We start from the raw sequence: 14161 nt of genomic DNA, 5'->3' as shown, positions 1-14161 counted from the left end.
CCGGACAGACACCTAAAGGAATATAAACATGTAGGTTCACTGCAACACTATTCACAATAGCACACACATGGAATTTACCTAAATGCTCACAGTGGCAGGGACTGAAAATCCTCCATTAGCTGCCTGTCTGTAGCACTGAGTTGATTGACAATCTTCAGAGTCATCCATGAAGAAGAGTTCTGAGGTTCATCAGATACTTGTAGACACTCAGGTGAACCAAAGGAATTAACTGAATTGAGGGCTGCCAGCCAATTCCATGTCACTAAGAATAACTGCCATCTAAGTGTAAAGGTCTACATCACTCAGAATACCCTGCAAGACAGGCTGATTCAAAAAAATCCAATCCCACGGAGGCTCCACAGCAACGCTTACAGTTCTTTCAAGGAAGAAATAATCTCCAAGTTAAGTGAGTCATTACAGATGTTCTGAGCTACGGTAAACATTGGATTAGGACCAGATTTGTCTGAGTTCAATGTAATTATTATACTCAGCTGCTGGTCCATATGGCCTGAATATGGATAATTTAAATGAGCCTGGCTGTGTGATTTGTTATATGAAAATCTGAACTAAATAAACATAAAGAGCATGTCTGGACTAGCATGAGGCTGAGAGATCCTGGGAGCCCCCCCCCCCCATACTCTTATCGCCCTTTCCTCCAGGAACATCTCGGTTCTCAGGGTGTGAATCCACTTAGATGCCTGCATGGCTGTATTACCAGGAGACCAAATCTCTGATAAAACACTGAGACCTTCTTCAGGCAGACAACCCGTTTTTACATCCTTATGTATGTGGGGAAAGGTAATCCATCCCCATTACAAGCCCATACCTACAGGCTTCCTTTATCATGAAAATAGCTACAATTAGCCAAAAGGGGCACATTTACAAAAATTTTCCTGTGATGTTCCATCGATAAAAGAGCAAAAATCAGCTTCACACCTGGAGACTTCCTGTATCGGGCACAGTCCAGAGAAAGAAGATCACCAGAGTATTAAGATTCATCTGTAAGAACTTGTAATGCTTCCGTGTTCCACACATTTACCACACATTCACCAGTTTAGTCAATACGGATTAAATATGAGAGTGTGGCAATGCACAAACTCTATCTGAGGAGGAAAATAGGATAAAAAAAAGTTCAGGAAAATAGAGCAATTTGAAGGCTCTGACAACAGCAACTTCAGCACCAAGGAAATGATTTCACCCTCACTGGCCTCAAATTTACTTTTCATGGCACGTCTGCAGGGTTCAAAAGTGAGACCAGGTGAATGCAATGTGCATGCAATTCCCAGGTGTCTACTTGTATTCTGTTTTCTTTACTTCTGTTTCCAGAAAGTAGACACATACCATCCTTAGTGCCAGTGTAGGGAGTGTTTTCCTTGACATGGATACCAGAAAAGAAAGGAAAAAAGTGGGCCGATTAATGTTAAAATTAGCCACAGTGTGTGTGTGTGTGTGTGTGTGTTATTTGAATACTAGAGTTGAGTTGGGCTTCTGTCCACGTGCAACTGCACCTGCAGGTATTCTCAGGTGCAATAATCAACTGCAGGACCCTAAAGAAAATAAGAATCCCCCACCAAATCCCTGAAGAGTTTTTGGGTTCACCATATGTCAAACGATTCAGTGCCTCTGGAGCTCCAGGAAAGGGTTCCCCAGTGATGCATGAGATCTTTTCTTTGGGTCTCCCTGTACAGTTCTCTGGGGTTCCTAAGGCCAATTCAGTATTTCAAATCATGGTGTGAGAAGCAGGTTGTGTCACGAAAGAAGAATTCTGAGCCAGGGCACAGCCACTTTATACCGGGCTAGAGACACTGGTAAGAATATACTCTCTAAGTTCAGACAGAAATGCTCCTGCTGGGTAGGAGCTGGGTTGCAGGGGGTGCTCAGGATAAACCCAGCACAGGTTCCCGCCCCAGAACAGGTGCACAGCAGACTGGGGAGGGGTTCCTCTCAGGGCCCCGGACTTCCTTTAAAAATATCTAATATAAGTATTTCACAAGAACTTCTGATGTTTGTATAAATATTCCATTCAATTGTGAGTATTTATCAAACTGGATATTGTAATGAGAACCACTTTCACAATGGGGATTTCAAACTCTGCTAGTTATCTTAATAGTAAGCAGCTGGAGGTCAGGAAGAGCTCCTTTCTTTCAAATCAGTGCAATTTTTGGACAAACACACTCATTCCCAAAATAATGCATTCACATATTAAGGTCTAGAAATGGTTCAAGTTGTCCCTGATTCATTCAAATATGGATTCAAAGTGAGGTGCATGTCCTGGGGGAGCTTGTTCTCCAGTGGGGGAAGCTCTGTCAATACAGAGTTCAGGGATGTATAGGGGACACATGGCCTCTAAGAGGATTACGGCTTGAACTCTCAGCTTCTACAACTGTGTCGTCCATGTGTCATGTATTTGCCCTTTCTCATACTGGGTCAGGAATTGGGCTATTAAATAGCATCCTTCAAGAATATGCAAATCACTGAGGCTAATACAGATAACTCTGTGCCCTGAGAGCATCACCCAACAACCACACCCTCCTCGTGACCACACCCTACCATGGACAGGACCTACAGGATCCTCTTCTTGGTGTCAGCAGCAAAACTTAAGGGGCTCCCCAGTCCCAGGGCTGACAGAGAAACCAGGCGAGTCGAGTGAGACTTCCCGCGATCCTGTTTCCTCTTCACCGGTGCCGACCACCAGGTGCAGCTGGTGCAGTTTGGGCCTGAGGTGAAGCAGCCTGTGGCCTCAGTGAAGGTCTTCTGCAAGGCTTCTGGTTACAGCTTTACCACCTATGGTATGAATTGGGTGAGACAGGTCCCTGGAGAAGGGCTTGAGTGGCCAGTACACTCAAAATTCACCAAACTAAGGTCAAATGCCCAAGTTGCAATGCTGCAAACTCTAAGGTATGTTCATGGAATTCAATGAAGGAGAAAGTCTTTCAGACACAGGTGTACCTGACATGATAAATATGTGGGTGAGGACTCTGGGCTTGAGTGTCATTGTCCAGCCATGTTTCAGAAGTGTGACCTGTCAGGGAAGAACCAGAGTTCCTTGTGCTCTCAGAGGGGAGGGCTCACAGATGTCCTCTCTTGTTCCCAGGAAAGGCAATTGAACTAATCTTGATGATGAGACTATGCTCCTGTGCTGACCTATTATTGTTTTTGACTGAAATTGTCACTGTGATCCCCAATCTACATCTATTCACACAGAAGTGTATAAAGGTCAGGCCACATTCTCAGCATCACACATTGACACGATTGGAGATACGTCCCACTACCTTCTCCTGAGATGGCAGACAGAATCCCAAATTTCAAACGGTCACAAAAGGGAAGGTCTCAGATTTTTATTTTTTTTATGACGCACTTTCTGGGACAGACATATTCCCTCTAACCATGATGGATATTCTGAATTACAATAAACATGGCATGGATGTAGGCTTGAATAAATTCACTGTGACGAATATATTTAACTGCTGCCCTAATGTTTTGAATGGAGATTTGGCAATTTAGATAACCTGGATGTTTGGTTGGTTTCATATAAATCTTCACGGGTGGAACAGCATTGAACCTATTCCAAAATCTGTCTTCGATCCATAATCACACTCATCTCCCAGACCAGCTCCTTGAGCACATCTCCCTACCTGGAAGAAGAGGACTCTGGGCTTGGTGAGGGGAGGCCCCAGGAAGAGAACTGAGTTCTCAGAGGGCACAGCCAGCATCCTCCTCTCAGGGTGAGCCCCAAAGCCTGGGGCCTCCCTCATCCCTTTTCACTTCTCCATACAAAGGCACCACCCACATGCAAATCCTCACTTAGGCACCCACAGGAAACCACCACACATTTCCTTAAATTCAGGGTCCAGCTCACATGGGAAATGCTCTCTGAGAGTCATGGACCTCCTGTGCAAGAACATGAAGCACCTGTGGTTCTTCCTCCTCCTGGTGGCAGCTCCCAGATGTGAGTGTCTTGGGGATGCAGATATGACGATATGGGAGGCTGTTTCTGATCCCAGGGCTCACTGTGGGTCTCTCTGTTCACAGGGGTCCTGTCCCAGGTGCAGCTGCAGGAGTCGGGCCCAGGACTGGTGAAGCCTTCGGAGACCCTGTCCCTCACCTGCACTGTCTCTGGTGCCTCCATTAGTAGTAACTGGTGGAGCTGGATCCGCCAGCCCCCAGGGAAGGGACTGGAGTGGATTGGGGAGATCAATGGTAATAGTGGGAGCACCAACTACAACCCCTCCCTCAAGAGTCGAGTCACCATTTCAAAAGACGCGTCCAAGAACCAGTTCTCCCTGAAGCTGAGCTCTGTGACCGCCGCGGACACGGCCGTGTATTACTGTGCGATAGACACAGTGAGGGGAGGTGAGTGTGAGCCCAGACACAAACCTCCCTGCAGGGAGGCGGAGGGGGCGGGCGCAGGTGCCGCTCAGGACCAGCAGGGGGCGCGCGGGGCCCACAGAGCAGGAGGCCGGGTCAGGAGCAGGTGCAGGGAGGGCGGGGCTTCCTCATCTGCTTAGTGCTCTCCCTCCTCACCAGCACCTCAGCTGTCCCCAGGGCTCCTCTTTCTTTGATATCTGTGGTTCTGCTTCCTCACATTCTTCTGCCAGAAAAGAAAGGAGGAAGGCACATTTTCTTCTTACAATTGAGGTTTCACCGATTACTAGGAACTTTCCTAGAAGTTCCTGCATGGTCCATTAGTCCTTAGTGATTAAAAATATACATATTCTAATGCTTCTCACCACCTCTTGGTTTGTGTCATCAATTGAATTGTGCCCTCTTTGGAATTCATATGCTGAAACCTTAAATTCAATGGATCTATATTGGAATTTTAATGATACAATTAAGGTTAAACGTGGTCAGAAGTGTGAGAACCTAATGCAATAGACGTGCTGTCTTTATAAGAAGAGGAAGAGACACCAGAGACCTCTCACTTTTCACGTGCACGCAGAGAAGAGGCCATGTGGAGACGCAGTGTATTAGAAGGTGCCCCAGTGCATGCCAGGAAGAAGCCACACCAAGAACCAACCCTGCCAACACCTTGATCTTCAATATTCAGACTTCAGAATGGTAAGAAAATCAATATTTGTTGTTTAAGCCACTCACTCCGTGTTGTCTTCTTAGGAAGACCCAGACAGACTAATAACACATAACTCATAACACTGTTAGCGCTGTCCCCTGGATGGAGAATCAGCCCCTGGGCACATCTCTCAGATTTCTACATAAAGTAGGCAAAAAAATAGTAGCTGTGGTATGAAAACTTGTCATGTTCCTGTTGACCAATTTCTGGGCAATGTGTTTTAATGAAGCCCCTAGGGTTTTGTCACAAAAGTTGTCTTTTATCTTTTCTTATGACCTAACTAATGGACAATGGGTACCAGCTGGATGGAGACTGACCACTGACCATCTTCTGCTGACTCCTTAGTATACCACAGAAAACCACACCAACATCACTCTATGTCTTCAACTTTCTAAATTTGCACTGAATCTATTGCTAAATGAGGAGTTACATGAGGTCTGAGTTTTGTTCCCTTCTTCCCAGTCTTCCTCAATTACCAACGGAAGAAGAGACTTTCAGTGAAAATGGGCTGTAGGCCAGGCGCGGTGGCTCAAGCCTGTTATCCCAGCACTTTGGGAGGCCGAGATGGGCGGATCACAAGGTCAGGAGATCAAGACCATCCTGGCTAACACGATGAAACCCCGTCTCTACTGAAAAATACAAAAATCTAGCCGGGCGAGGTGGTGGGCGCCTGTAGTCCCAGCTACTCGGGAGGCTGAGGCAGGAGAATGGCGTAATCCTGGGAGGCGGAGCTTGCAGTGAGCTGAGATCCGGCCACTGCACTCCAGCCTGGGCGACAGAGGGAGACTCCGCCTCAAAAAAAAAAAAAAAAAAAAGAAAATTGGCTGTCAATGCTCCCAATGCACATCACTTTTTTAGGTCCAGGAACTTTATTTGGGGGATAGTGGAATACACTTTTAAATAGAAAGCCCTAAAGTACATACAACAGCTGAAGGAATGGCCACTGTGCACCTGAAGGCTGATGATGCAGATGGTAGGGTACCTTTCTCCAAGATGGTCTTGGGTGTGTGATGGTTGGATGCATCATGCATATGGAATTAAGGACTGGACTGAAGTAGAAACAAGGGCCATATCCCATTGGAAAACAAGAAAAGAACAGATGGGCGTCCGTGAAGACAGGTAATTAAATTTGTTGAGTTTAAGATGAAATTTTTTCCAAAGTTTATAATGTTCTTAGCTAAATATGAATCTTTTCAACAAACTGAGAATTAAAAGGAGAATGGAGTTAGAAGATGAGAGAGAAAAAAAGTCCTGAGAGAGCAGAAAGAAAATTCACACAAAACTGTCACATGGCAGAGGCCAGAATGGAGCTGATGCAGCTATGTCATTATTCTGCAGACCTAGTTGAGACCCTGTGGTGTTTAAGGCAGGCCCAGTGTTGAAGAACTCCTTTAGTTTTTGCTTCTCTGGGAAAGGTCTTACCTATCCTTTATTTTACAAAATGATTTACATGGTAAAGTTTCTTGGTTGGCAGAGTTTTGTTTGTTTTTCATTCTTTTTCCTCCAGCAATTTGAATACAGTCATGGGCCACCTAAGAATGATTCAGTCAGCAATAGACCACATATATATTTGTGGCCACATAACATTGTAATACCATATTTTCACTAAGGATGTTCCATATTTAGATGTGTTTATATAGAGAGATACTTACCACAGCGTTTCAGTTCCCTGCAGTGTTTGGTGCAGTAACACTCTGTATAGGTTACTTGTCTGGAAACATTGTGCTATTCCACATAGTCTATGTGTAGTAGGATATTCCTTGTAGGTCTGTGTAAGTTCTCCCTATGATGCTTGCACAATGATGACATTGACTAGAAATACATTTCTCAGAAATAATCTCTATCAATAAACCATACATTATCTAATATAATTCCGCTCCATTCTGAACTGAAAATCTTCTACTGAGAAATCTGCTAAATCTGCTCTTTTACTTTCCGTTTTCACAAACCTTTCCTTTAATAATGTGGTTTCAAACTATCTTTGATTTTACTCATTTTGTTTACCTTATTTAAAATATATAGAGCTTCATGGAAGTGGACGAATATTTGCCTCTCCAGATTTAGGAAGTTTCTATGCTATTACTTCTTTAAAAACCTTTCTGACTTTCTTGCTCTGTCTCTCTTTCTCTGTCTCTCTCTCTGTCTCTCACCCTCTTTTTTCACTACCCCTTTTGTCTTATCTTTGCATAAGTCCTCAATGCATAATTTCATTTTCGCTGTGCTTCCTGACTCATAAGTCTTTAACTCTTTTTTATTTCTTTCATTTAAGTTTTTCTTCTCTGTCTCTACTATTTCAAATGATCTTTCTTTGAGTTTACTGTTTCTTTTATCACTTGATCTAGTCTGGTCTAAAATCCTCTTAAACATTTCGTCTGACTTATTGTATTCTTGAGCATCAATATTTTTGTTTAGTCATTTTTAAAGTCTTATCTCTATTAAAATTCTCACATTGTTCTTGCCTGATGCCACTAGCTCATTGAACATGTTTCTAACATTTATTTTAAATTTTCTTCCAGGTAATCCATATGCTTCCTTTTCGTTGATGTCAGTTTCCGGATCTTTATGTTGTTCTTCTGTTTGGACCATGTGCCCCTCCTCCTTCATTTTCCTTGACTGTCTTTGTTGCTACCTGTTCATTATAACAAAAGTCACATACACTCTTCAAAGACTAGGCTTATAGAGATCATCCTATCAATCAGTCCAGGCAGTAATTTGGGTCTCTCAAAACTTCGTAGTATTCAAACTTCTGTCTCTGTTCTTAATGGTCCCTGGGTTTTAGAGGATGATAGATTCTGCCAGAAATCACAGGTAGGGGAGGTAGAAACTACTTACTCAAGCAGCCCCTTGAAAATTTGGACCACTGGACAAAGTTTTGTTCTTGATGTATGATTCATCAAGATAATGTTAGTTCAAACTTCTCTCAACCAGTCACCTAACATTGAAATTTTATCATTTGTTATTTGAATCTGGGGTTTATTCTTTGAGTATTTAGGTAAAATTACAAACTAGTTTAAATCTGCGTATTTGGCAAACTGATCTGTTGCTGAATTTCCATTTTCTGTGTTCTCTCTGTGCATTTAAATCTAAATCTGTATTAGACATGCATCTAGAATGTGGAAAAGTGTCTTAAAGTTCTTTAATTTATTTAATTTAATGCGGTTTCCAGAAGATTTGAAAATCTCCGTTGTTTATAAAACACTTGACTATTGGTCAATACTTTTCTCTTTAATTTTTCTCTCTCCTCTTCCATTATGTATAATAAGCAAGGAGAAATGAAGACACACCATTGACAGATTGCTTAGATATCCCACCACCTAAAATTCTAACTGTCACCTACTAATTCTAACTTCATCCAATGTAACATAACTAAGAGATAAATTCTATAACAAGGTACACATAGTTTCCAGTTCTAGTACCACGTTTGTGACAGAAACAAAGCAGGTGTGCTCTCTGCGAGGTGGTCATCTGAAGTCTGAGGCGAGGGGTCACACAGGTATTTTTATGATATTTAAGGGATTGGGCAACAACAGTGATAACAATTCTGATCATCACTGGCTCTTACCGGAAAGTTTACAGGTAAAGTTACTGCTGTTATTTGATTTTAACACCTAATTAGAATGAAGCTCAGAGGAAGAGGTCACATCCTAGGTCACACAGTGAGGAGGAATGGAGCTGTGCTCTGCTCTCCACACTACCCAGAAGATCCCAGGCATGAGCCCAGGTTCCACTGACACATGGCGTCTGGAGGGCAGTTCTCGGGGGATGATGTTAGCGCACCTGATTCCTGGTGTAGGGCGCTTCCTTCTCTCAGTTGTGCACTTGCTCCTTCTGCGAGCTCTGAAGTGCATTGCCTTGAATTATTCATATTCTCTCCCTTACTATGGCAAAAAGCATAGGTATTAAATTTTCAATTCATTCTCTCTGAAGCACACTGCTTTAGCAGAAAGGAATAAATCATATTCGTTCATCTCCCTCACAGTCCAAGATTCCTGAAGACAGAGCCGATGTGATGTACTCATAGGTGGATCTCTGCTCCACCTATGAGGAGGTGGCCTTGGTCTTCAAGTTTCAGCAATTCTGGGAAGCCAAGGACAATTCCGTCCCCTCCTCCCTGCTCTGCAGCTCACCTGAGAACAGTTTTCTCATTGGAATATCATCTGTTTAAGGAATACAAGTCGCTGCTTTAGGATTTGGGGCCTGAGTGCACCTACTGGATCCAGCCCAGGACTGTAGATACTTTCCAGAACACAACTTCACCTGAGACATGTCCAGTCACACTGTTTTACTTGCACAATTTCAGCTTCCTCAGAAGAAAATTAAAATTGCTGAGACTTTTTCATAAACGTTGTGCCATGTCCTTTTTCTGTTTCCTTGCCTGTTCATGTATGTCACACCAGGTACCACTTATATGTAATGAGATCAGAATTCTGCCTCCAATAACACATCTGAGGTGACACTTGATTGTACTTGTGATTTAGGCTCCAAAATGTAGATTATGAAATTCATCAACCTCATTTTTATGTCAAAAGAAATCTGCATAATCTGAATGTCAACACTTTTTGGAATCTATTAAATAACTGAAGTAGCAAGAAATCATTTGAAATGCCTGTGGTGTATTTAGGTGTCCTCTTAATAATCATTTTAAAAACTAGCTAAAAGGTTTTTAGACTTTTACTTTTGGTTCAGGGGTACATGTGCAGGGTTTGTTATATAGGTAAATTGTGAGTTATGTGGGTTTGATAAAAAGATTGTTTTGCCACTAAGGTAATAAGTATAGTGCTTAATGGGTAGTTTTTCAGTTCTCACCCTTCTCCTATCCTCCACACTTGTGTAGGTCCCAATGTGTGTTGTTTTCTTCTTTATGTCAATATGATTAGCTCCCACATGTAAGTGAGAACAGGTAGTATATAGTTTTCTGTTACTCTGTTAATTTGCTTAGGATAATGACCTCCAGATCCAACTACGTTGCTGCAAAGAACATGTTCTTATTCTGGTTATGACTGTGTTGTATTTCACACTCAAACGTACAGAAATCAATGTGTTGGGAAAAAGCCAAGTGTTGGGAAAGAAGCTGAGTCAGGGCTTGCATATCTCACATAATATCCAGGGCTCAGGGCACAAAACCCCTCGTGGCCTTTGGAATGTGTCTAGACTTGCTGGCTTCTTGCTTCTAACCCTCCCAGGCTCCTAGATGAATTGTATTCCCATTATCTCAAGTAGCAGAACATGTTCCATATAAATGTTAAACCATCACAGCTGTAGATCGTGTGCTTGCCCTTTGGAACCCTACATTCTCACCACCTGTTTCTTTGTTTGATCACCAGTAAATAGTCTGGGCTTCCAGAGCTCAGGGCCTTCACAGGCTCCACACTCGCGATGGTCCCTGGTCACACTTTCTCTCTCAAACTGTCTTTTTCTCTTTTCTTTGACTCTGCTGGACTTCGTCGTCCCAATGCCCTGGTGTTGTGCTTGATCACCCCAACATTTCTGGCACCCAATGTGGGGTGACAAAGACCCCGGTGAAGGAACGGCAGAGCATGTAAAAGGGGAGTCTGCATCATCAAAGGACACCTGATCATGATTAAAACCATCTTGGAGGGAAAGCTGAGAGCTCAGCAGAACCAGGGTAACAATGGAACAAAGTGAAAGCAAACATTCTGCTTATTTAAATTTCTTAAGGCATTTATTACGAAGAAGGGAAGTGAAAGTTAGTACTCAGAATATGCTATCACTGATTAGTAGAGGAAGGCAGTTTTTGCCCATGATTCCCAGAACAAGGGACTATGGAATTGGATGAATGGGAGAGAATTGGCAGATATTTTTTAAAAAGCATATAAAGATGGAGCAAAATTCCAGTCTCAGTTGGTCAATGTGGGCACTAATAAAGGCAGCTTATGAGCCATTTCAAACAGATGATCAGGCAGATTCAGATGAGAAAGAGGAGGACAAGTTTAAAAAAACTAGATTCTGAATGTGAAGAATAGAAACCAGAGGAAAATAAAGGAAAACTAAAAAAGTATGTTTTAGTAGCCCATCAGCTCCAACTGCTGAATTAAGTGAATGGCCACCTCCTCTCTCTCCCCTTAATGGGCAAGAAAATGTATTAGCTACAAAACTTACTGCTCCTGTAGTTACAACATTAAAACCTGGAGCATTTGGTGGTGCTGTACAAAATTCCATTCAAAAGGCTAGAGCTGACACACCTTGAAGCATGGCAATTCCAGTTTCTCTAATTGAACCACCTTTCCATTTAAACTGTTAAAGGTATTCACACAGGCCATTAGTCAATATGGGCCTACTCTCCTTTTGTGCAAAGTTTGTTAAAAAATGTGACTCTTGATAATAGATTAATACCATATGATTGGGATACTTTGATAAAATCTGTTGTCACTCCATCTCAGTACTTGCGGTTTAAAACCTGGTGGTCTGATGAAGCTCAAACTCGGGCAAGGGAAAATACACAAGCACAGCCACCTGTGCCTGTTTCCTTTGACTAGTTAATGGGAATCAGCCCTGTAGGGGTCAATTAGGGGTCAAGCAGTAATGGAGAGTGTTATTGTTCAGCTGCACTCTGTGTGCTTACAGGCATGGGAAAGGATAAATGTTACAGGGGAATAATATCCTTTCAGTTCTGTCCAACATGGACCTAAAGAACCATATATTGATTTTTATTGCTTGGCTCCAAAAGGCTGTAAATAAAGCCATAACTTATAAAACAGTTCAAGATGTTGTAATACAGCTTCTTGCATATGATAATGCTAATGCGGAGTGTCAAACTGCTATTAGACCCCTGAGAGGGAAGACTCACTTAGGTGAATATATTAAGGCTTGCAATGGCATTGGAGGTAACTTACATAAGGCTACTCTTTTAGCTCAGGCTATGGCTGGATTAAGTGTTGGAAAAACTATGTCCCATTTCTCAGGCTCTTGCTTTAATTGTGGGCAATTTGGACACAAAAAAAGGAAGGTAGAAAAGGAAGTCAAAAGGCAAGAACTACTACCACCAAACAACAGAAAAGCCCCAGTGTGTGCCCCTGTTGTGAAAAAGGCCATCACTGGGCAAGTCAGTGTCATTCTAAATTTAACAAAGATGGACCAACCTCTTTTGGGAAACGGCATAGAGAAAGTAGGAAGCATCTGTAAATTGAACACCATCAGCAATAAAAAAGATAACAAGTGACCGATACATAAACCATTACTGGTGAACTGCAGACATGATGCTAAGTGAGAAAAGTCAGTCTCAAAGATCAAAGGGACACAGCTTTCAGCACCACGGTCATCCTTAGGTGTCATTGGTTTGGGCTGGGCTTTCTCTGTCCCTTTCTTGACCAGGCCCGGATGTTGAGCTCCACCACTTGCCGATGGAAAAATCCCACTATTTTCAATCATGCACTGAGGTTTCAAGTGCTTCACACAGACTGGAACAAACACGGGCTCCTTTGAACAGTGTCGGGCATTTGTTCCAACCACAAGAGAACGTCCCCCTGCTCTCTCCCTCCTGGGTTCTCTCCTGCAAGCCAGCAGCCCTGCACTTTAGTCTGCATCTCCCATACCTCCACCCATCTTGTTCCAAGGGCCTTCCACTACACCCTCCACTGTTTTTGAGAGCACTGGCAGACTTTGAACTTTTCCACAGTCTGTTATTGAAGTTAGGATGATTAGGACCAAATTAAGGATGATATTTTATGACTGAATTCCAGCACTCCCTCTCCCCGGGACAGAGCGCATAACCACGATTCTGCAGGTGGAGACAAAGTTGAGGTTTTTTCTTCCTCAGCATAGGAAATGAACTCTAAGTGGAGGGTTGGGCAGAAGCTTCCCACCTTCCCAACACTTTGGTTATGGTGGAGCAGAACCTCTGCCAAAGGACAGAGCTAGAAATCAGGGACCCAATGTTTCCAGTGGCACTGGACCCAGGCAGAGCCTCCATCCATGAGTGGGGCTCCATGGAAGGAGTCTCTGGCTCTCAGTAGCTCTTGTCCAGAACTGAGCCTCAGCATCACGTGCTGTGGGCAGGGTCAGAGGGCCAATGTCCTGGCCCCTGGGGAAGAGTTTCCTCTGGTGGGAGCTGGTAAAAGGTGTCCTGTCTTCTTGGCTGCATCTTCTGCAGTGGAGGTTACAATACATCATGCTGAGCTGGGATGTGGAAGGAAGTAGGAGCATCTTAGATAAAATATAATGACTGACCTTATTGAGTTTTCTAGATTTTCCTGAATAAATGTTTCTTCACTTGCTGTATGCTGTCAGAGCCTTTCCAAACCCTGTAATTTTCCAAAATAATTTTCACTGGTCTCATGAGGGCATGGATTCATTGAGCCCCTCATGCTGTCAAAGAGAAATAAAACTTTTTTCACTTTTTAGAGAACATCCATGGGCTATAAAATAATGAGTTGGCTTTTCTTCCAACACTTTACAGACACCATCACTTTTCCTCTTGCTTGTAAGGTTTTAACCAGAAGAATGCTGTCATCGTCTTTTCCGTTCTTTTGGAAGGAATGCCCGCTCTACTCACCTCCACTTGCCTGCATGCATTTCTATTTGTCTTTGATTTTCAGCAGTTTTAATGAGATGTACCTAAATGTGTGTGTGTGTGTCGAGGGGTGTTATCATGCTGTTCTATGTTCTCTGAGATACATGGATTCATTATTTACTCTGTCTCCATTTTTGTGAAAACAATTAGAAAGAAAATCTGTATAATCCCAGAAAGGAGCCTCCCTGATGTGAGTGGAGAACCACGTGGGGGCACTCAGAACCCACTGAGCACAAGAGCCAGCCTCAGGGCAGGTGCAGAGGGGGGTTAAGGTCTGGTTTCCTGTCAGCACTGTGGCTTCCTCTCCATAAAACAGATTCCTCTGGGGCACTGCTCTGAATTCTTTATCCTGCTCTTCCTATGAAGTCTCTGAAGAAGAAGCATTTGTCATAACAAGAGAAAAACTTTCTCAATGCACCGAAGGCAGAGTCACCTACAGTCATTTACTCCTGTTTCTCAACATCAATAAGCTATCAGTGCTTCTGATGTTAATCAGTTAAATCTATAAACATGCTGTGTTTCACTCAGTATTGCAGCCCAGCTCAACAGAACTCCAAGGGCCA

At 43.0% G+C, this 14161-nt stretch overlaps 2 gene segments (V, D, J or C); one reads left to right on the top strand and one right to left on the bottom strand.

The window, feature by feature from the left end:
• Positions 1 to 14161, bottom strand: part of LOC126958595 (immunoglobulin heavy variable 4-59-like) — a 319776-nt gene that overhangs the window by 133691 nt on the left and 171924 nt on the right.
• Positions 3808 to 4508, top strand: LOC126958402 (immunoglobulin heavy variable 4-59-like). The segment is given in 2 exon segments: positions 3808 to 3949; positions 4033 to 4508. Coding segments are annotated over 2 exon segments (543 nt in total).

Source organism: Macaca thibetana, chromosome 7 (assembly GCF_024542745.1).
Source record: "Macaca thibetana thibetana isolate TM-01 chromosome 7, ASM2454274v1, whole genome shotgun sequence".
Taxonomy (NCBI): domain Eukaryota; kingdom Metazoa; phylum Chordata; class Mammalia; order Primates; family Cercopithecidae; genus Macaca; species Macaca thibetana.
This window is presented reverse-complemented; position numbering and strand designations above follow the sequence as displayed.